General features: G+C 33.8%; 2 protein-coding genes across 11 annotated transcripts in view; one reads left to right on the top strand and one right to left on the bottom strand.

Annotated features, from left to right (window-relative positions):
* Nucleotides 1–21,228, top strand: part of TIAM2 (TIAM Rac1 associated GEF 2) — a 281,831-nt gene extending 260,603 nt beyond the window's left edge. For all 9 annotated transcript variants that reach the window (XM_074309456.1, XM_074309459.1, XM_074309452.1 and 6 more), the window contains 10 exons: nucleotides 808–933; nucleotides 2,319–2,427; nucleotides 3,997–4,176; nucleotides 6,337–6,455; nucleotides 9,057–9,165; nucleotides 9,810–9,868; nucleotides 12,113–12,218; nucleotides 14,340–14,427; nucleotides 14,813–14,967; nucleotides 20,097–21,228. In XM_074309456.1, the coding sequence (XP_074165557.1) occupies nucleotides 808–933; nucleotides 2,319–2,427; nucleotides 3,997–4,176; nucleotides 6,337–6,455; nucleotides 9,057–9,165; nucleotides 9,810–9,868; nucleotides 12,113–12,218; nucleotides 14,340–14,427; nucleotides 14,813–14,967; nucleotides 20,097–20,734 (1,689 nt within the window). In that variant the 3' untranslated portion in view covers nucleotides 20,735–21,228. The remainder of the gene's footprint in view (nucleotides 1–807; nucleotides 934–2,318; nucleotides 2,428–3,996; nucleotides 4,177–6,336; nucleotides 6,456–9,056; nucleotides 9,166–9,809; nucleotides 9,869–12,112; nucleotides 12,219–14,339; nucleotides 14,428–14,812; nucleotides 14,968–20,096) is intronic.
* Nucleotides 21,229–21,340: 112 nt separating this feature from the next.
* TFB1M (transcription factor B1, mitochondrial) overlaps nucleotides 21,341–24,271 on the bottom strand; it is a 69,084-nt gene continuing 66,153 nt past the window's right edge. For both annotated transcript variants that reach the window (XM_074309467.1, XM_074309468.1), the window contains exon 7: nucleotides 21,341–21,780. In XM_074309467.1, the coding sequence (XP_074165568.1) occupies nucleotides 21,540–21,780 (241 nt within the window). In that variant the 3' untranslated portion in view covers nucleotides 21,341–21,539. The remainder of the gene's footprint in view (nucleotides 21,781–24,271) is intronic.

Below are 24,271 nucleotides of genomic sequence, written 5' to 3'. Positions count from 1 at the left end.
ATTCTTGGGTTTGAGATCCTGGTCTGTCTCAGGTTGTTCCTATTTAGGGTCTTGAGGCAAGCTCTTGGTTGTTTTCTTCACAATTTTTAAGTTTTTGACAAGTGTCTATTTGGAACTCATTGTGGTACATGATGTAGGATGTTGGCCTAAACAATTTTTTGATAAAATATTTCATTGGGGATATATTTTAAATGTATTTTAACTCAGATTTCATTTTCAGCTGTTCATTTATGCATCTATATCAATGTGTACTTTATAGTATTCATTAAAATATAATGTATACTTATAATTTATAAATTATGCATTATGTTATGATTTATAAAATAAATTTTCTTCTTTGGATGTCAAGATATAGTTATATCTGCTTTTTCCCAAATGATTTATTATGTAGTATGAGATCTTGTGAAATAGTTGGCACTTAACAAATATTGGATCAAACTGATCAGTAGTGGATTTTGAAAATATAAAAGATTATAGAGAATCAATGTGATGTAGAAAGTTAGCTTCAGAGTCATCAAGATATGAGTTCAGATTTTGACTTTGACACATAGTGGCTATGTGACCCTGGGCAGGTCTTTTAATTCACATGCCTCCTGGGAACTCTTTACACTGTAAATTAAAGAGCAGATTATCTGCATTGGCAAAGAGAGTTTCCTCATTGGGAGTTTCTTATACCAGTGAAATTGCGTCTATTCAAATGGAGAGGTTTGCAATTACCTTTCATGAAAATTCAACCAACTTATCATGTGCTATTTAAATATTTATGTACTATCTTCTGTTCTACTTCTACTTCTGACCTCTTTGCAGATGGAGTCCCTTTTTGGAAGTTTGCCAGAAATGCTGGAGTTTCAAAAGGTTTTTCTGGAGACCCTGGAGGATGGTATTTCTTCATCCTCTGACTTTAACATACTTGAAACTCCCTCCCAATTCAGAGTGAGTATTTAGGACTTGCTGTTCCAAAGGAAAATAAATAGTGGGATTCTTATAGAGAATTCTTAAATGGACAGTTACATTTTTTACTGCATTTTAAAAAATTAATTAATTAATTAATTTTATTATTTTTTTTTCTTCATTTTTCAAAATTATCCCCTCCCTCCCTCCACTCCCTCCCCCCGATGGCAGGTAATCCCATACATTTTACATGTGTTACAATATAACCTAGATACAATATATGTGTGTGAATACCATTTTCTTGTTGCACATTAATTATTAGCTTCCTGCATTTTATGTTTTCTGCAAAGGTTTCCACACAACTCCATCTAAAAAGTGGTGTGGGTTTTATGTTTCTTTTTTGGAGTTAGAAGAAATCTTAGAAATTATCCTTGCCAATGCCCTCAATTTGTAGTTGAGGAAATGGAAACTCAGAAGTCAGCTGGGCTTTCTAGAAGAAATGGAGGTGGAATAGGGTCCATTGGTCCTTGGGTAGAACTGTGAGGCCGTACAGTAACCAGGCATAGGGAAATGTGAGAGGAAAAAACCCCATGCTATTAGATTGAATGATGGATAGTTTGGCCAGAGTTTGATCCTGTGTTAGACACTGCCAACTCAATAACTCCTGGGCAATCACTTTGTCTTTGTTTCCTTTCATGTAAAATGGAAATAAAGCCAGCAGCTCCTTCACAAAGTTGTTGGGATGGTTAAAGGAAATACTAGAAATAATAAAGAAAATCTTGGACAAAAATGTGAGTTTTAAAAAGAAATGCATGAGAGGCAGCATGATAGAGTGGAAAGAGTCCTGGATCTATAAACACCAGCTTTCATTCTTACCTACTGTATGTCCCTGGGCAAGTAACTGTAATCTTTGAGTCTTAATTGTTGCATCTATACAATACCTGTATTATCTACAGGTTACCTACTTCACAATACTTTAAGACTTAAAGTCATTATTATAGAGAAAAATTGACATGAATAATTAAAACTTCTGTTTAGATATGACTTAAAGTCATACTGAAATCTTTACTAGAACAGATTAAAAGTAATTCTTCCATTGGAGATGCTGATGAGTACTGAATTGTCTAAAAGATGGGCAGCAGGACTTAGTAGGGAACGGACTTAGTTATTCTCCATACTGGATTAATATCTCTAAATGATTTGTTTACATACACACACACACACACACACACACACACACACACACACACACATACACACACACACATTCACTTTGGGTCACTTCTCTGAATATGGCAACTATCCTTTTTAGCTTGAATTTATCTTGAGCAAATACTTTATTATATACTACTAACACTAATTAAACCTAATCTTACTGTGGAAAATAAAAGTTCTCTAATATATCCTGATTTTTTTTCTCTCCCCAGAAATTACTCTTTTCCCTTGGAGGTTCTTTTCTTTATTATGCAGACCATTTTAAATTGTACAGTGGATTCTGTGCCAATCATATCAAAGTACAAAAAGTTCTAGAAAGAGGTAAGTGACAATTCTGAACAATATTCCTATATACTAATTTCTTTTGCTGTTGTGATAAGTGGAAGGTCTATACTTAGCAAGCTGAGGTAGTAAAGGAAGTATGGAGTATCCTTATGACTTAAGCTTTTTGCTCTGTTAACTTAATTTCCTCTGCCCCGTTGCCATTTTTTTAAAGCTTCTTTTTATGTGGAGTCTTTTCCCCATTAGAATATAAAACTATATGAAGGCTAGGACCATCATTTCACTTCTATTTGTTTCCCCAACTCTTAGCACAGTGCCTGGCACATAGTAAACCTTAATAAATGTTTACTGACTTGATTTGCCATTGGCTTTGGTCTTAAAAGGAATGTTGAATAGAAAATGTCTAATTATCCTTTACTTAAAGAGCAATTTTTAGTATCAGGTAGCAGCTAATAACTAAAAACATTTGTTTTTATATTCTTTATATTCCCATTCCTAAACCAGGGCTCCTTAAACTTTTTCCACTTATGATCTCTTTTCACCTGAGAAATTTTTACATGACTTCAGGTATATAAGCATACAAAGCAAACATTCACTGATAATAAATAATAATTTTGTGATCTCCCTCATTCAGTTATCAGACTTTATATGGGGTCATGAATCATAGTTTTTAAGAGGTTGGTACCAAAAACATAAGTAATCTAAATTCTCACCTAAATGTTCAGTTTAGGAAGTCATATTAACCCCAAGTCTCATTTAATTTAAATGAGCAATTTAAAGTCAGAACTTACATAGATATTTTTAAAAGACAAAAAGATTCAGAACTAACTGGTTTTCCATTGGAAAAATCTCCCATCCATCATATCCCACTCTATGTCAGTTCTCATGAAGACTTTGCTTTCCAAAGGTCAAACATATTTTCATTTGCTCAGTATTTTATGGGAAGAGAATAATGCTTTTCAGGTAGTCATTTATAAGGGACAGAACAAATACAAAAGAATGGGTAGATCTTATTTCCCATCTGAATACTTCTTGGGTATAAACTAGTATGAGAAATGATTTTTGTATGTCATTAAACCTTTTGCCATTTATTTATTAATTTCTCTAAGAAAATATTCCCCCCTTGCCTCTATTTTTATGTACTTAAAATCCAGGTAGCAAATTTCCATGCTTGAACAATCTGAAGAAACTAAATTTGATTTTCACTCTTTACTTTTGTGGCATTCCTGTTAAAGTGGCTTTTATGGCAGTAATTCAGATGTTGAGACTTTGCTGACTAAATGCATCAACTTTTTTTTTCACTCAAGAACATATTAGAATAAATAAATAAATAAAATGCAAAAGTATATCAGTCACTAAAAATAGGAATAAATACTGGAATCAAGAGGCTACTACTTAAATTCATCCATTCCTTTATTTAAGAAAACATTTATTATTTGAGTAGGGAATATCCCTGCCCTCAATTGAGTTGAGTAATCTAATTGGGTAAGATATGTCATATACAGCCACACAATATGATAAAGGCTTAGAGATATAAAGAATTACCTTTGTTTGATAAGTGACCTGAACTCACAGCTATGAACAAGTTTGTTGTCTCTTGATTTACAGCTAAAACAGACAAAGCATTTAAGGCATTTTTGGATGCCCGGAATCCTACGAAACAGCACGCTTCCACGTTGGAGTCATACCTCATCAAGCCTGTTCAGAGAGTTCTGAAGTACCCTCTGTTGCTCAAAGAGCTAGTGTCATTGACAGACAATGAGAGTGAGGAACACTATCATCTGACGGGTAAGGGGGACCCCTTTCTCATATTAATGTACTTTTACAAAAGGAAAAGAAAACATGGCTGTGGCTTTCTCTGCCCCTTTCTTATGCCTGTATTTCCCCTCCTCACCAAAATTACTTTTGAATTTGTTTAGTTTTAGGTACTGTTGCAATTTTAGAAATGTTATTAACATTTTGGAAATAATTTTTTGAACCTGTGGTGATAGAAACAGACACAGCCTCATGAATAGATAGAATTTTCTGGTTGTTTTGTAGCTACATTCAGCTGATCCAAAATACTGGGGGAGGCTCCATCTTGTGGAGATCTACTGGCAGAACTCAATTTAAAACAAATATTTTGCAGGGACCAAATGTTTCTGCTTTTTGGGCTCATCCTGGTTTTTATCACATTGTATGACTTCAGAGATTGAGAGGCTATAAATATATGCTGTTGATTGAAATAGTATGTAAGCAATTCCTTTTGATATGAGGGAGAGTACTTTGTTAATAAGCAAAAGAGGCATCTAGCTATATTTTCAGCTAGAGAAGATAAAGAGAATCATGAAGAAACAATTTATTATTAAACATTATCTTTCAGGAGTAATGGGGTAAGATTTTTTTAATGGCTGAATATAAATTATATTTTTAAAAGTCACTCATGTTTTAATGTTGAATACCAAAAATCATGGAGTATCTTTTGGGGAGAAATATTGGGTTAAATTGATTAATATAATTGATCCTTTAAAATTATAACTTTTTTTTGGAGGGGATATGTACAATTAAGTTAATTCCTATATGAAATTGTAAACTCCCATTCTAGCCACAATCAATAAGAAGTATCTAGCACAATTGTACTTCTTAAAGGGGACTGTTAAAATTTTCTCTCCTAATCTTTCTACCAAAAACATTTTTTTCAGTTTCTGGAAGAAATTAAACAAATTAAATAGGGCTACTTCCTGTGAAGAACACTGACTTGAAGTTGTACTTAGTTGCTTTTGTGGCTCTAGGCAAGTCATTATCCCTTTTTTTGATGTTACTATTTTCCCATCAGCCCCAGAGTGCTTCCTAGCAAGATACCCCTCATTTATGTGGATCCTCATTTATCCCAGCTTCCACACCCACTGATGAGTCAGGTCAGAAGAGTTTGGCTATATCTTCTCCTCAGAAGTATAGGGGTAACCTAAGTAATCAGGGATGATTGTTTAATGACATCTCTCACTTGTGCTTATCTCTATAAGATTATTAATTGAGAATCATTTATCGAGTCACTCTTAAGTGACTTTTAGAAAGGTACATTTATTAAGAGAGTGCATTAGGACAATTATGCAAGACAAGCCCCCATGCTCAATTTTAGAGAACATTTGTGCAAAAAGGTGAGTCATAGACCCTAGTTTCTGGAAATCCTTTTTTCTGTTTGTGTAATTGACCTCCAGAATGCCAGCTAATTGGGAATGGCTTTTAGGATACTGATGGGACGGTAGGAAGTACAGCATCCTCTGGCTGTATAAATCTAAAACCTCCATATAAAAACTTCTTATTGATTGAGCATTTCATTTTCCATGTGAGGAAGTTGAAGCCCATTGCTAAAGGTCACAGAGCAATTTAATGGCAGAGGAAGGATTAAAGTTTGGAGGTCCTGATTCCTAGTTCAGTTCTCTTTCCACTAACCCATGCTGCTTATTTATATATACAGAAATTAGCAAATGTTTAGGCATAAACTTACTTTTTAAGATTGAGTAGTTTTTATTTTTCAATTAGCTAGTATTTATTTTTCTCTCGTTCCCCAACCCCAAATTCTTAAGGAAGGAAAAAAACCTGTTATCCATGTCAAGTGTGCATAGTCAAGCAAACCCAGTTTCTCCATTTTTCCTAATGGTAGTCTTTAAAGCTACGTTACTCTGGATCCCTGAAGTTGGATCGATTCTATTTACAATTACAGTATATTTACAATTCATCATAATACACAAAAATATCTTTTTATAATTGCTTAAGATGAAAATGTGTGATTTGAGAAACTATAGAGCATTGCCACGAGCTCAGACTGAGTTTGGAGTATCATTAATCTTTCTTCCTGACTACTTTTATAGTCTTCATATTATGACTATGGATGACTAAATAAATACACATACAATAAGTTAATTCATTAATAAAAAAAGTAAATGGCATTTGTTTTTAATACTGCAGAAGCACTGAAGGCAATGGAAAAAGTAGCAAGTCATATCAATGAAATGCAAAAGATATATGAAGATTATGGCACTGTGTTTGACCAGCTTGTAGCAGAGCAGAGTGGGACAGAGAAGGAGGTAAGGCTTTGGGGTTCTATTTCTGCATGAGGGACAGTTTAGAATCATTGGCTCCTTGGGTTGGCAGAAACTGAAAGGTCCATCTCATCTCAGACTGAATTGAGAAGTCTTTGTAAATTGACCTCCCCAAAAAAGTTAGATTGCAATTATAATAGTTTATTATTAGCTTAAATGATAGGAAAGGAATAAAGCCCTTCCTTTACAAAAACATTTTAGACTTTGCTTATTCCAATGTTTAAAATTTCATTTCATTAATGTTACCTTCTTATTTATCTTTGCATAGCATCATAATGCATATGAGAACAATGTAATTTAAACCTGAATGTAATTTAACAGATTTCTCCTAAAAATTCAGTTTAGTAGACATTTATTAGGTTTCTCCTGGAGCAGAGTGCTGTGATACAACACTTAGTTATTTCATGGTGCTTAGTTTTAAGTTCAGTTAAGGAGACTGTACCTATGACATCAAGGATATAGGTATTTCTCAATGAGAAAACTCCCCTGTATTCAGGTGAGGCAATACCTTCTTTGCCAATTGAGAGGTGAACTTCCTTGCTCAGGATATCTCAGCCTGAAGGTATCAAAAGTGGGATGAAATGTCTTTCTATAGATGAGTTTTCCATCTATGACACTATATTACATTTCATGACATTTATAATAAAAATGAAGCTACATTAGAGAGGTGGACATTTAAGTGTTATGATGATTTCAATGGGAATAGTTGATTTTGGAAGGTGGGAACTGGGGAAAGTTTCAAGGATGGATTTAACATTTGAGCTAGTCTTTAACACATAGGGAAGAGTTCAGCAGATAAAGGACACATGAGGGTAAGGGAGGGTATAAACAAGTCTTTAAGCAGGTGAGTATAGGGGGTAAATTTAGGAGCCCAGTAGTTCAGTTTGGGGAAGACTCATCATCCTGAGTTCAAATCTGGCCTCAAACACTTGCTAAAGGTATCACCAAAGCAAATCCTTGTTTGCTTCAGTTTCCTCATCTATAAAATAAGCTGGAGCAGGAAATGGCAAATTATTTTAGTATTTTTTCTAAGAAAACCCCAAATGGGTCACACAGAATCAGATACAACTTACAGTAATTGAATAGCAATAACAAAGTTAAGTTTGAGAACAGAGAATGGGATAGGAATAATATAAGACAAAGCCAAAAAGATAGAATTGCTCAAGAGTATGGAGGGTCTTGAATTCTAGGCAAAAGAATTTGAGACTCGGCAGGAAATTGCTGAATATTTTTGAGCAAGGGATGATGTGATTAAATATTATATTGTGTAACAACCAGTCAAAATATTTAATGAGTTTGTGCAAGATTCTGTGGGGGATGCAAAGAAGAATAGACAGTCCTTTGCCCAGTGAGTTACAACATAATTTGGGAGCTAAGATATATCCTCATAGAAAAATAAATAATAGTTCAAAGTAATAATAGACAAATAATTGATGGCCCATTGCGATAGGAATTCAAAGTATAAGAGGACCAGTGTGGATTGCTGGGACAATTGGAAAAAGCTGCATAGAATTGGGGATTAGGGTTTAAGATGGATTAAAATTGGAGAACAGAGAAAAGAGGAGATCATTTTAAGCTTTGGGAATGACTTAAGAAAAATCAGGAAAACATGAAAGATGAATTTTGGGTAAACCAGTATGGGAGAAAGAGGAATTTATATAAGAAACTGAGGAAGAAAGAATGGAAATTTAGAGGGAATTGGGGAAGGTAATTGTAATGAGACATAAATTTTTATCATTTTTATCACTTAAATGTTTGCTTGATGTCCATCTAATTGATTTTTTAAATCGATGTGAGTGGGAACAGTGTACCTGTGTATTTTTAGGGTAACATAACTAATGAAGATAATGATTCTTAATTTAAGTTTTAAAATGGTGCTTGCTTATTCTAAAAGTAAAGGAGAGAGAAGTAGCTACAAGGGGTGGAAGTTTTAAGTGGATTTTAGATTAAGGTAAGTCTAACAAGTGAGAGTAGGAAGAGGAATGAAAAAAGCAGCCTTAGTAGGTAGTGAATTCTCATTCCTGGAGGAATTGATGCACTGGGCAGGAAGTTAAACTAAATGACTTCTTGGATTCCTTCCAGTCCTGAGATTAGGATTTCATTTTTTGTGCTTTTTTCTAGTTGATCCATAACTGTTTTTATATAACCTTGCTTTTAACCTTCTGACAAGGACCAAAATGGGCTAAGTAAGAAGAAAGAAAATATTTGGAAGCCAGAAGGAGTTTTTAAAACATTAATATCCTAATTCTGTCAGTTTCGGGTCTCATAATTTCTTTTAACAGGCCTGCAAAGGTTTATGAATTAGAGAAAATAAATTCAGTTGATCCTAAGACCATGTGTTAAAAACTAACCTTCAGGTCACTGTGGATTCTATAGTCTTATTAATGATTGTATATGTGCATCATCTGTCTTCTGTCCCTCACTGCATATTTGCTAAAACACCTTCATATTCGTGGTGTCAATCTTAAATCTTCAATCATTTTTGAAGGTTTGATAGTGTGCGTGAAAATATAACCTGAGATACAAAGAAGGATGGAATGAATCTGAGTGATAATTGTATATACATGTATCTTTATGACAATACAGGTTACAGAACTTTCCATGGGAGAGCTCCTGCTCCATTCTACAGTTTCCTGGTTGAATCCCTTTCTGTCTCTAGGAAAAACAAGAAAGGATCTTGAACTTACAGTATTTGGTTAGTATTGGGTTAAAGACTCAGACTCTGGAGCATAAAATGCTGATGGTAAATAGAGAGCCCTTCTCTAATAAACCACTAGAGATTAGCCTTCTGCCTAATTTTGATGTGGGAATTAGATTAGAGCTCCTTGCTATGAGTTAGTAAGTGACTTAATGCTGGCCCTTGCTATTTTAAAGACTGTGTCAGAAGCTTATCTACATGCTTATTATCTTGTCTTCATCTTTTCCTCCCTACCCCACTTTCACCCCAAGCTGTTCAGCTTGGTAATTCTCACTAAAAGTGATGAGAACAGATCTCCTGAAGCTGTTTAGAAACCTGCTCTCTTATTAGCCTGCCATTTTAATCTTATCAAAGTTCTCCCAAGGACAAGAGAGCAAGTGTAGACAGTATTTAGTTATTGTGATGAACATTGAGTGCTCATATCCTCTCCCCACCTCCCAAAGTAAATGCCATGTTCCTTTTGAGAGAATAGCTTTTAAATAAGCAGGTTCTTCTGCATAATTCAAATAGGAACAGAAGGAAGCACTATCTTTTGCTTCATATCTTGGCATACTTTGATTTCTTAAAAAAATAACATTTATTTTGAAGGGTTTTGTTCCATTTTGGTTAATTCCTTTTCTTTTACTTTTCCTTTTTTTTAGTTTTTAAAAGAGCTGTCATACTGGTTTATAAAGAAAATTGCAAACTGAAGAAGAAATTGGTAAGACTGGAAATAACAATCATTAAAATTACTCTTTTCTATGTACCTGACCTTCATTCTTGCATTACAGCTAGAAACATGCATTGGCTAGTTTGATTTATTCCTGATATAGTTAAGCAGATAACATGCATGAGGCTATAGGAGTCTTGGCACTTATCCCACAGAGAAAACATCCATTTTAGTAGTGATAGAGAATGACCTATAAAGTCTCATTGGCCCTTGTACATTAGGTTATTCCTATCATTGGAAAGAGTTGTGAGGAGAAGAAATGTGGTGGAATCGTAAGAAAGAGCAGAGAAAAGAAGAGCTACAAATTCTAGATAAGGGCTCTTCCAAATCATGACATTAAAAAAAGAAAAAGATTGGTATTTGCATGTAACTGACAACTAAAAACCCAGCAGGAAATAGAATGGAGATAAATGAAATAAAAATGAAATGTGTCCAGCTCTCTTTTGCTTCAGTGTATTATCTGATTATAACTACAAGGTTAAGGAATTTTTGAGATATGATTTTTTTCTATCAAGAAATTCCTAATGCCTGTACTGGCCACTAGGTATTCCAGGTCTTTAGAAACTATAAGTATATAAGACATGGTGAATTAGTCAGTTAACCAGCATTTATTAAGTCCTTATGTGCTAGGTACTGTGCCTTTAATTGAACACAGAGCACATGATGATAACAATTTACAGTTCTTAACAGAGCACAAAAGAGATACTATAACTAAACATAAGGAGAGCAAGAGTGTAGTTTGAGTGCTGGATGGGGCATTGGAAAACCCAAATTTGAATTCTGTCTTATATACTACTTAAATATAACAGCAACTGCCTTACCTACTCATAGGCTAGTGGGGAGATTCAATCTATGACTATTAGTCTCATGAATTCCCTTCATCATACATATGGGAAATATAAAGAAAAAAAGAGAAATGCCAATGGTTTCATAATAAACATTCTCTTTCTCTCTCTCTCTCTCTCTCTCTCTCTCTCTCTCTCTCTCTCTCTCTCTCTCTCTCTCTCTTATCTCTCTCTCTCTCTCTCTTTCTCTCTCTCTCTCTCTCTTTCTCTCTTTCTCTCTCTCTCTCTCTCTCTCTCTCTTATCTCTCTCTCTCTTATCTCTCTCTCTCTCTGTCTCTCTATTTCTTCTCTCTCTTTCTCTCTTTCGCTCTCTCTCTCTCTCTGTCTCTCTTGACTGATAACCACAAATTTTAGTTATCCTTGAGAAACATTAAGAAAATATTTTAAGATAAAAGTTAAAAGGAAATAAATAACTTAGATTTTGTGCGAAAGCCCACATTACTTTAAATTATATAAAAATGCACGGAATAGTTCCTTGCCAGGTGATAAAGACCAGGAATGTCAAATGATCATCAATTCTTTTGTTTCCCTCTTAATTATGCCTCTGTTATAGCAAAATATTGGCCAACCAGGACTTATTCATATAAAATATAATGTCTGTTATTTTTTACAGTATTTGTGAAATCCATCAGTTTTTCTTATTAATGTTTCATTATGTCCAGTCTCCTAAATCCAACTAACTTCCAGTTAGTTTTGAGACTTGTAGTATCAGCTGAGATAATTCATACATTTCTCAATTCTATTTTCTTTCTGACATTACCTTTGAGCTTTAAAAACTGTATTTTCACTTTTTTTCAGGCTGGAACTTAAATTCTGATAAGGTCATAGAAGGGAACGTAGTATCTATTTATGCCAGGCTACAAGAAGGATAAATAAGCGTCTTCCTCTTGTTTTACTTATGCTTTAAGTGTCTGCTACAGTGCTAAACAAGGGTCTAGATCTCTGCTACTAAGTAACAGCATCCTTGACCAAAAAGTATGAAAAACATTTTTCATTCTGGATGATAGAGTAACATGTAGTAAAAGCAGATGCAAATATTGTTATTATAGACTATTTAAAATTAAAACTGGTTTATCTTCTAATGGTAAACTCATCTAAGTTCTTATAATAATAATTATTAGATAGTAGTAGGTCAAATAATATTATCCTTATTTTAAATTGTGACTACTTAGTCCATTTGGACATCTGAGGCAATCAATTATCAAATAGTATCTTTTATATGCTAGGCATACCTAGGAGCTTGCAATATAATCACAGGAATAAACAGCCCTTACTCTTAAAGAAATTATGTTCTTCTGGAGGGGAAGTAAATTCACTGCAAATAGAAAATAGAGGCAGCTCTTCCTGGGCAAAATTATTTATTTCTTCTTCATGGTTTTCCCATTTGTAGCCTTCCAGTTCCCGGCCTTCCCATGTTCATGGTGACTTGGACCCATTCAAATTCCGATGGCTAATTCCCTTATCTGCTCTTCAAGTCAGACTGGGAAATGCAGCAGGTAAAAAAAAAAAAAAATAAATAAATCCCCACATAATAGAGTAGTAGGAAAAGGTAAAAAGAAAGTTTATCTGAACATTAGAATTTTTGAGCTAAAAAGGACCTTAGACTCCAACTAAATTAGACCATCTTTTCAAGAAGAAAAAGCCGTGTGGCTCAGAGGCCTGAAAGAAAAGTCAGCTAGTTAATGGCATGGCTATGATGAGACCTTCTGACTTCCAGGTCAGAAAAATGTCCACTATAGAGTCAGTTATAAATTTGATGATTTAAAAAAATATATTGGCAGTCAGATGTCAGAAGGTAGTTCTATATTATAAGCATCTTTCACTTTCCCCATTTTTGCTACTAGAACTAACTATTTTATGGTAATCTTTGATTTTTTGTAGCATAACTTGAAATGCCGTGTAGAAATTTATTTTTAGTTAAGCCATTTTTAAACTCAGTTTTTAAAAATGAGAAAATCTTTAAGTCAGAATAGGCTTGCTAGATACATTTTTCTCTTCCCAACCCTCACCATCCTCCGCTCCCAACTCCAACAACTCCTAGTCTAGAAATGTTTTCTTTAATGCTTTTCTAAAGGGCTGATAACCCCAAAAATGGATTGTAGCTTTGTATAAAGTGTGCTGGATTTGGTGCCTGAAGATCTCAATTCAGCTCTCAGATCTGATACTTCCCATGGTGATGAACTGCATTTTGAAGAAAATGAAGTATGTTATGAGATGGAGGGAGTGCATTCTAGGCATGAGTAGTATAGTACTATATGTGAGGAAGAAGGAAAAGACCATTTTGTAAGACCAGAGTATTTCCATGGGAATATTACAAAGTGAGACTGGAAAGATAGATTGGAGCCAAACTGTGAAGAGCTTTAAAAACTTGAATTTATATGAGGGTGTCCCAAAAGTCTCAGTGCAGTTTTAAGATTTAGGTAACCTCAGAAGTATTCATACTACAGACTTATTTTTTTTAATCATTTAAAAGTTTAATATTTTGTATTTGTATAGTCTTATAAATTATGAATAATTCTAAAAATAAATTTAGCAAAATGCTATAGTTATTATGGATTGTTTGTATGGAACAGGAACAGACAGGAGGATAGCTAGAAGAGTCCTCTTGCATCGGCACCTTGATTACCTGATTTTTCCTATTTTTTTCTTGTGTGGTCTCATCAAATTGTCATGTACAACAAAATCTCATTCTATGTATGTTCTTAAGGAGAGAAAAGAGCATTGAGGAGGAAAGAATGATCAATAGTGTCAGATGCTACAGAGATTAAGGACAACTGAGAAAAGACCATCAGATTTGGCAGTCAAGAGATCATTAGTAAATTTGGAAAGGGCCATTTCAATTAAATGAAATGATCATAGAAAGCTTTTTTATTTTGTGAATAAATAAAAAGGATGAAAAGTATAGAATAATAGTTTAGGAGATGGAAGGAGAAGGGTGGGAACTAATCTGATGGTGCAGCAGTGGGCAAAGATTTTCAATAAGATTTTGGATCCCATAGTATGGTTGACTTTTCCTCAGTCTTATATCTTTCAAGATCCTATATATATACCCTCATGTGCTGACCAGGAGGGTGGGATTGGACTTAGGGAGAGAGCTATTTGGAAATAGTCAGGATGGGGTCTTGATTTGTCAATCTTGAACTCCTCTGTCCCCACATATGCACACCCACTTTATGTTTATAAGCAGAACATTGCTTATGCTTTGTCTGGAATCATGGATATTGTGAAGTATTGTCGCTTTCTAATACCAAGTTGGCCTAGGAACTCAGGTTAACAGACGAGGACAAGAAATGTGGGGAGGAAGTGAAACATGAATGGATTATTAAAGGGCCTGGTAGAGTTAAGTAGTGAAAAAAAGAAAGAGATCAAAATAAAAAAAAAAATAGCAAAAGTATGTGAGATTACCAATATACCTAAAATTTCTTAAAGATATTTTTGAACGTGTCTTTGTTTCAACTATAAGTATAATTTAAGTGAAATTCAGGAAGTAACAAGGCTGAAAGACAAAAAATTTTGTCTAAAAATCACCTCATCTCTTCATATCCCTCAACTTTGTCTTGGAGATTATGTAGATTCATTGTGTTTTAGCTTAGTTTTGTCTATTTCTTTTTTTATAGGTACAGAAAACAATTCTATATGGGAATTGATCCACACTAAGTCAGAAATAGAAGGGCGGCCAGAAACTATCTTTCAGTTATGTTGCAGGTAATGTTGAAGTTTTTTAATTGCTCATAAACTTAAACCCAGTGGAAATAAGACAGGGCAATTTCATTTTCAAAAGTGATTTTTATTTCCCAGTGTCACATTTTTGGTTCAAAGAATTTGGTCTTTCCGTAACTCCCAAGAACAGCAACATGTTGGGAGATGGTGGTGGTGGTGGTAGTGGGTGTGTGTGTGTGTGTGTGTGTGTGTGTGTGTGTGTGTGTGTGTGTGTGTGTGTGCGTGAAGATAGCCTAATTAAAGAAGAAATTTAACTCTAAATTCAAAAGATAGAAAATTTTGTTCAAATGAGTTCACATTCAGATTTTATAGATAAGGAAAGGCAAAATGCCATTAACATCTTGAATGCTGGTCTTTCTTCTCATTGCAGTGATTGTGAAAGTAAAACCAATATTGTAAAGGTGATCCGTTCCATCCTGCGGGAGAATTTCAGGCGTCACATAAAGAGTGAATTGCCACTGGAAAAGTCATGTAAAGATCGCCTGATACCACTAAAAAATCGTGTTCCTGTTTCAGCCAAATTAGGTAAGAAAGAATTGTGCTAGGTGTATACATATGGAATTAAATCCAGGTTTTTGATTCTCTGAAGAATGTCACCTGTCATCATTTTTAGGCTGCATAATAACACTGAAAATTGACATAAAATTATGCATTCAGAGTCACATAGACACTCATATGGAGTAATGAAAGAAGCCTGGGTGAGGTAACCTGACATGACTTGTCTTTTGCTCTCTTTTAAAAAGAACAAGGCTCCATGCCTCTATTATCGTGTTTTTTTTTTTTTTTTTTTTTTAAGATACTCTTGTGATTCAATTTGTTTTTGAAAAAGAGCACATTATCTGTGAGAGAGAAAATCCCAGGAGGAAGGAGTCTTCTATCAGTTAACAGAAAAGCAGATTAGTATTCTCAAGAACATAACAACAATGTTGATAGAAGCAAAGATTATTGTACTTTACTCAGTGTTTGGGCACATTATTCAGTAGAAATTCTTAAACTGTCAATACCATCTGCCAAAATTTTAGTGAACTCATTTCTCTTAGTTTTCATTTTACTCTATTTTTTTACCCTCCATACATACCTGTCAATATCTGTCTTATTTCTTTTAATACAAATTTAATCTTAGCTTATTTATTCTATATTATATTTACTTATAATAAATCCCTTTACTTCTAAAACAGAAGGGGAAGTCTTCAGTGTTTATTGCTCCCGTGAACAGAATTTCAAAGCGCAGTGATAATTACTTACAGCAACTGATCAGCAAGCATTTATTAATCACCTACTGTGTGCCGGGTATTGTGGTAGGCATTAGAAATACAAAAAGACAAATCTATCAAAAAACTATCTCTGCCTTTAAGGAATTTACATTCTTTAGCAGAAATTGTGTGTGTGTGTGTGTGTGTGTGTGTGTGTGTGTGTGTGTGTGTGTGTGTGTGTATGTGTGTGTGGAGAGAGAGAGAGAGAGCTCAATTTTAAGGGAAGCTCAAGCATCTAAAGGAAATCATAACATTATAACTTTACAGCTTTATAATTTTAGAAAGGACCTTCTCAACTAACCTTATTATTTTATAAGGAATCTCTGATATTTGGAGGTTAAAAGATTTATCTCACAGGTGGTAAGTGCTAGAGGTGAGACTGAAATTTTTTCAGATTCTCTCACTATGGATCAAGTGCACAATCCATTCCCTGCTGCAGCTTCCACAATCATAAAATAAGATGGAGTTTGAACTGATCAATGAAGGAAATGAAGGTTACTCAGAGGAGAAAGTGCACTTTAAACAGGGAAAAATAGCAAAAGGAAGAACTTAGTAGATGGAATAGTGTCCAAAGACTTTTGATTGGATCAGGAAATAGTGAGTTAAGGGAAGTAACTTAGGATAAAGCTTGAATGATAGGTTGATTACAAATTAATGAAGAAGTATTTTAAATGCCAAACATGAGTTGATATTTAATTCTAAAATAGAGACCTTTTAGAGTTTTTTGAATCAGAGAGAGAGATGGTCAGTTCTCTGCTTTAGTAATATTACTTGACAGCTGTGTGATAGATGCACAGTCAAGGGTAAAGTACTTGAGATAAGGAGAACAATTAATTAGTAGTCTAATGCAATTTGGTGGGACAGAGGTGATAAAAACAGCCACTAAGTGGTAGCCATATCAGTGTGGAATGTGGATCATATATTAGGTATTGTGAAGGCAGAATTGACATGAAATTGTGACTGATTGGATATGTTGAGTGAAGAAAAATCAGAAGTTAAGGATAAATGACTTTGAGGTTGTAAAGTGGATCATGAGACACACCAGAAAATAGTTCCCTCAAAAATTAAGTTTGAAAGAGGAACAGATTTTGGAGCAAATGAGTTCTCTTTTAGCTTGAGAAGCCTTTGGGATATTCAGTTCAAAATGCCCCAATGGCAGTTATAATGTGAGACTAGAGTTCTAGAGAGATATCTGGAATAAATGTGTTGATCTGGAAATCATTTGTAGAAAGATACTAATTAAACCCATTTAAGCAGAAGTGATGTTACTAAGTGTGTAGGACAAAAGAAAAGAGAACTTTGGACATAGCATATCTAGCAAAGGAGACTTTAAAGGTGATATAAACTGCTATTCTTTGAAATGCTTAGCCCTTAGGCAAAATATAAAAATATTAAAGTCAAATTTGATTAAAACTTTTTAAAGAAAATTCCAAATTTAACAGACATAAAAGCAGTTTTATACAGAAAGTAGAACCAAAACAAATTTATACATGAAACCACTAATTTCTCGTATATACATCTTGCTTTTCCTTTTAAACATATAAATTCAGTGTGTAACTTAACAAAATTATCTGGTTTGGTCTTCTTTTCTCTGCATTTAAAAAAAATCCTTTTCTTTCTTTCATCTTCCCTCCTTTTGCTACTCCCCAACCCCACAAATGGTATGAGAAAGAATCCTTTTAACAAATTCCCACATTTGCCATGCCTAAAAACATATATTTTGTTCTACATCTTGAGTCCATTGCCTTACTGTTAGAAGGTGGCTATCAGGAGTCATCACTGATTTGCTACAATCATTGCTGGTGAGTGTGTCAATCAATCAGACTTAAGTGTGAGTTAGATAATATCCTTTAAAATGTTACTGTATCAGATCTTCTCCTGGCATCATTTTATTTTAGTTCATATAAATCTTTCCAGATTTCTGTGGTATCATACTTTTGTAATTTCTTATGGTGCAAAAACATTCTGTTTATCTGCACATGTTGTTTAATCATTTCCCAGTTGATGGGCACCCTTTTGGTTTTCAGTTCTTGTGACTAAAAAACATATGCTACATCTTTTTTTGTACAAATAGATCCTTTGGAGTATAGGCCTCAGATTAGTATCACTTAATCAACTATGCTCAGTCTACTGACTGCGCAAAGTTCCAAATTGTTTTCCATGATGGAATATTATACATCAGTTATGCAATATTATACATAAGTATACCTCTTTTCTTGCAATCCTCCAATTCCTTTTTATATTTACTGATCTGATTGGTATGAGATGGAGTCTGAGAGATTTGTTAATATTTTAATTTCTCTATTAGTGAATTGGGGCTTTTTCATATGGTTGTTGATTGACTGGGATTTCTTCCTCTAAGAATGCCTATTCTTATCCTTTGAGCTTTTGGTTCCTGGGGAATGGCCCTTTTTATATATTTGAATTTGTTCCTTATATATACTTTTATCCCAAAAACTTCCTTTAAAAATTATAATGTATTATCAAGACATAGAATTTTTCAAGGCTATTTGAAATGGAATGTAAGCTTTTTAAAAAAAATTTCAGTAGCATTTTATTTTTCCAATTACATGTAAAGATAGTTTTCAATATTTATTTTTGTAAGATTTTGAGTTCTAGTTTTTTTTCTCCCTTCCTTACCTTCCTCCTTTCCCAAGACAGCAAGCAATTTACTACATGTACCATTCTTTTAAACATATTTCCATATTTGTCATATGGTGAAAGAAAAATCAAAACAGAAGGAAAATCATGAGAAGAAAAAAAAAGCAAACAAACAAAAGGTGAAAATGATATGCTTCGATCTGCATTCAGTTTTCATAGTTCTCCCTCTGCATGCCAAAGGCATTTTCTATCCCAAATCTATTGGAATTGTCTTGGATCACTGTATTGCTGAAAAGAGCTAAGTCTATTCTACCATAGTTGATCATCACCTAATCTTGCTGTCAGTGTGCACGATGTTCTGATTCTGCTCATTTCACTCAGCATCAGCTTGTCTTTCTAGGCTTTTCTGAAATCAACTTGCTCATCATTTCTTATAGAATAATATATTCCATTACCTTCAAAGACTATAACTTATTCAGCCTTTTCCAAGCTGAGGGGCATCAGCTCAATTTCCAGGAATATAAACTTTGGAAGATCCTGCTGACTTTGAAAAAGTTAATTATGATCCAAAAACCAATTTAGCTAATTTTAGAGAGGTTCATCACTAGACTGGCTACAGGACCAAACTCTCTGTCTTTTTCTCCCTCTCTCCCTCAATCTCAATATTTATCATTTTCACAGTTTTGATCTACTCTGTTTCAAATTATAGACAGACTCACCGCACTGGTATCAGGTACCCACTACAGCTGAAAATTCCGCACTCAGCTTCTCTGGTAGCTGGGTTTACAGGCTAGTGAGACCACACACATTGCTCTAGAATGACTTAAATTACTAAGTCCTGATTATAGAGGATGTATACACATTGACAAAATCATTGATCCTTGAAGTATTGAGATATTGAAAAGAAAAAGAATAACACATTATTTTTGTGTACTGGTAAGACCATAAAACAAATTCTCTGAGGCAAATTCCTTATTAGTGGATTGAAGAGATTAGATTAGATAAAAATCTCTAAGATCCCACTCATTCTATCTCTTAAAACCCTATTTATTTTTAGAATTTTGTCACAAAACTTAGAGCATTTCAAATATACCATGGCTAGAAATGCAAATTGTGTTAGAAAAACTATCAATATGTTGTTATTTTATGAAAAATTCTGGTACGTCTAATTCTTTCCTCCTTAAATAACAAAAATTAGCACAAATGAGTAAATGCAATAGTTTTCATTTATTCAAAGTATAGAAATCCTAAAAAAGAAAAAAATTTACAAACCAAGTTAGCAAGAGATATATCCAAGGTTGGAAAGGTACTCAAAAATGACATAATTTTGTGATTTTCCCAAATCTTATTCTTTGAGTAAGAGAAGCTTTGTCATTAGGCAGGAAGTACTTGCAGTGGAAATCTAGATTTCATTAGTAATTGGTATTTTGACTTCATATGGACTAGTGTGGAATTTTTGTACCTCTAAGAAGAAAAAAAAATTCAAGCTCTGTTAATTGGCCATTGTAAAAATACTTTATCATCTTTTCCCAGCAATCTTAATAGAAAGTAGAAACAACTATTATCCCTTTTGTTGCTATATGTATTTCTTTTATATAAGTACTTATAGTTATTGAATTATATAACTATAGTTATTGAATATGACAGTTACTGAATATGTCATATTTAAATCACTAAAAGGTGAAATGTGTAAAATTTATAAGTTGAAATGGTATTAAAGTGTTCAATTGCTTTATGATATTACAATATTTTAAATCATGTTTCTATATCTTAATGCAAAATATATTTTTTTAATTGCAGCTTCATCAAGGTCCTTAAGGGTACTAAAAAATTCTTCCAGCAATGAGTGGAACAGTGATACTGGAAAAGGAAATTTACTGGATTCTGATGAATGTAGCCTGAGTAGTAGTACACAAAGCAGTGGTTGTCACACTACAGAAAGTAGACAGGAATCCAAGGATTCATCACCTGAGAAGTACCCACAGACATGTTCATCTGATTTTTCAGACAGTCTTATTAAAGAATCTGATATTCTGAGTGATGAAGATGATGATTTTCATCAGACTCTGAAAAAGGGCAGCCCCACAAAAGACATTGAGATTCAGTTCCAAAGGCTGAAGATCTCTGAGGACCCTGATGGTGGCAGCACAAATGAAGAGCAGCCCAAAACAGAGGTTGGAAACAATCATAACAGTGTTGAGCATCCTAAACTGGTGCGTGGACATTTCTGTCCCATTAAACGGAAAGCAAACAGTACCAAAAGGGATAGAGGAACTTTATTAACGCTACAAGCACGCCATCAGTCTCTTGACAGTAAATCTGAAAATGCTAACATTGATTTAAATTCCATACTAGAGAGAGAATTCAGTGTCCAGAGCTTAACATCTGTTGTTAACGAGGAGTGCTTTTATGAGACTGAGAGCCATGGAAAATCATAGCGCTGACTCTAAAATTTTAATAATAATCCACATATGGTTCAAGTGGCTCCTTTTGCTCTTCAACTAGTGGTAAAGTGGAAATTGCTGGAAAACTACTAACTTTGATTTTGTGCACTGTTTTCCCACAAAAGAATAGTTGTAAAGGTTTAAGTTATTTTAATTTATTGTATATCAGAAAAGTAGATTAAGCTGGTCAGAATCTGTAAATTACTTAGTTTATATCCTTTTTTGAGCAGGTATCAAAATTATTTGATGTCTTTAAAATAAAAATGCATTTTAATTATTTTAAGTTATGTGAAAAAAGGTGGGAAATTTGTGATTAATTAAAGGTTAACTTTTTTTTTTAATCCTCTGGGCATTTTCTTTCAGCTGTTTATCTTTGCTTAATTATGCTTTAAAGTTATTTTTAAATATGGTTTAGGGGGCACAATGTGCAAGAATTTCATTTTTATAAGGTTATAAGAGAGGCTGTTTATAATAAACATATATATATATATAAATATATCTGTGCAGTATATCTATTAAAAATGCTTGTACTTTAATCTTATTTGATTGTATTTATTTTCTCTATCAACCTGTATAGTAAAAGAAAAAATAAGTCACATCTGGGTATTGGTATTTTTATTGAAACTTACTGAAACATCATTGTCACAATGAAAAAGCCTTTAGATAATCTATGTAACATAGTAATATCTCTATCCTAATTAGAGTAAATGGGAAAAAATCCACATCTGAAATTTGACATCATGAATTTTAAAATTATGCACATTATTATAGTCCAAATGAAACTTATATTGAATCTAAATCAATCATTATCGTCATCTGTATCTTCTTTTATAGGCTTTTTGCTTTTTTTTTGCCTGAGTTCATCCCTGAAGTTGTAGGTGAAAAGATTTGGGTCTTCATCACACATTTTTCTGTAGACATCACACAGGTTCTTGAAATGCAACATGGAGAGCTGGGCTGGTCGTAAAGTAGGGTCCACATCAGCCAACATTAACATTTTTTGAGTGTTTTCTGAGCGATCAGCTTGTGGGAATAGGATTCTGATGGAAGAAAAAGGGGGGAAAAGTTTTATGTAAAGATCTTAAATAAACAAACAAAAACCCCTATACTTCATTGAACCATAGAGAAGGTAGGAACCTGGGTGCATGTGCTGAAAGGTTTTTTTTTCCTTTAGACTGCAATGTTGCTATCATCAAAATAAAATTTTGTTGTTAACTGCATATACTTCTAATCTTATTAACCAATATGTTTACATGTAGCATTTCTGGGGGAAAAACAATATATTACCCTAGTTGTTGAGTAGAGGAATTATTTGCTTTATTCTCTGATGATTCATCCTGGAATGAAGGAGACTAAGGATGGGTCTGGTAACACTGGGTATTTGTCACCCAATGACCAACCTACTAAGTTAAGTTTAAAGATACTTAGCAGTAGAAGGTTGGCTTTCTGTGATGACATTTTTGGCCACAGGACCTCACAAACACATTCTTTAGGTTGTGATACATAGGGAGTTAGTTGAAGAATGTCTTTCTATCAATCACACCAGACTTAACCTTTCCCCTTCCTAGCATATTCTCCTTCTTGATCTTACGGTTAGTCCAATCTTATCTGAGCTGGAAGTTAGAAGAAGTTATAAAATTTACCAATTTAAGGATTCAATTTAAGGAAGTATAACTGATCAAGTTTAGTTTCACATTTCTTTATATAGTATGATTAATAAGAACCTTTCCCGTTTCATGTATAATTGCAACTATCCTGCATATTTTCAAGTAGTAATAAACCCTTTTCTAAAACTGCCTAAAGAAGTGTGCTGTTTCAGGAGATAATAAAACCTGTTTTCCTCCTGACAGCAGGTTAAAGAAGAGAACAGCAGTAAACATCACTGGGACTCCAGCAAGCTTAAACGTGGTGCTCACAGAGTGATAAGGAGCAGCAGGATTTTTACTAACCAAATTAAAATTAGTTAAAACAGTCATGTGATTTTAATAGAGCAAAGTGACAATGTTGTTAACTACACTGTTAGTTTTTCAGAGAGTTTGTGCTGATAAATTGTCCAAATAATCTTCATGGGCACTTGGACCTATGGATCCTACCTCTTTATGGTACTCTGAAATCATCTGAATATCAAGAAATAGTCTTTTCCATTCAAAGGCATGTTTTTATACTTTAAAATACCTTGAAAACCAGATATATTATATAATAAACATTTTTATAATCACCTAATTCAAAAGCCTTGATCAGTGTAGATAATTTTCTGAATGCAAATCACAACCCTTACACATATACTGGTAAACAATTCCCACTAAGTGCTCTAGACAGACAGCTTTCTGGGAATGAGCCTTCCACAAATTTATAGCAAAAGTGTTTTACAATCACACAGGCCGAGGATTCAGCAAAATAATTCAATTACTGACAAAAACCTGTGTTCACTATCTTTCCAACTTGGTAGCATAATCAGTAGAACCTGACAACATGTGCTCTGCCAGCAAGACCACAAGAATTCAAAGCTGCCTCCATTTCATGAGAAGACATTGGCATTTAATGGAAGAAAAATCATAAGACTTTAGATAAATCTTTTTTCTACAAAGTTGAAGGTATTGTAAAAACATGGTCACTTACAAGTGTATAGATAATTTCATTAAACCACTGATTTTTTTTTTTTAATTAACCAGTTGGCGTTTTATTTTGCTTTATAGAGATATTTTCAATTCAAATTTTTCTTTTGAATGAAATTTTGATTCCAAAATGCCAAGGAACCAGTCCAAAAAGGTTTGAAAGAAAAGATTTCTTGAAGAAAGACTGAGCTATAATTAATCTGATGGCTATCTCAATAGCCATGTTTTTTTTATCAAGTGGCTTTTTTCCTCCCTGCTTCTGATTCATGGGGGCTAATGAGTCACATAAGAGCAACTCAGAAAATTCATATTCTTTTGCAATACACTTTTTTAGGGCCAGCTAGATGTAGAATTCTTTGGCTTTGGACTGTGCTGTAATTTTTTATTTTTTATTTTTTAAATACAGGGACATTTTGGGATTTGAGTTTATTTGCTTCAGTTACTAATGAGAAGCAGTTGTGTAGTATTAATAGTAATGGTGATGACAGTAGTAGTATTAATAGAAGTAACCAACATTTGTATATTGCTTTGCAAAGTACTTTACAAATACCATATTTTATTCTCACAATAACCCTGGATGAGGTGGGGTATGATTGCTAACAAGTCACTTCAGTTATGTCTGAATCTTTGTGAGTCCATTTGAGGTTTTTTTGGGTTCTTTATGCTGAGGCAATTGGAGTTAAGTGACTTGCCCAGGGTCACACAGTTATGAAGTGTTAAGTGTCTGAGGCCAAATTTGAACTCAGGTCCTCCTGAGTTCAAGGGCTGACACTCTATCCACTACTCCACCTAGCTACCTCAAGTTGAGGTTTTCTTGGCAGAGATACTTGCTATTTCCTTATCCAGCTCATTTTATAGCCAAAGAAATTCTATCCCTGAAATTTAACTAGTTGTATAACCTTTGGCAAAATCACTT

This window comes from Sminthopsis crassicaudata, chromosome 4 (genome assembly GCF_048593235.1).
Source record: "Sminthopsis crassicaudata isolate SCR6 chromosome 4, ASM4859323v1, whole genome shotgun sequence".
Taxonomy (NCBI): Eukaryota; Metazoa; Chordata; class Mammalia; order Dasyuromorphia; family Dasyuridae; genus Sminthopsis; species Sminthopsis crassicaudata.
Note: the sequence above shows the minus strand (reverse complement) of the source record. Positions and strands in the feature narration are given on the sequence as shown.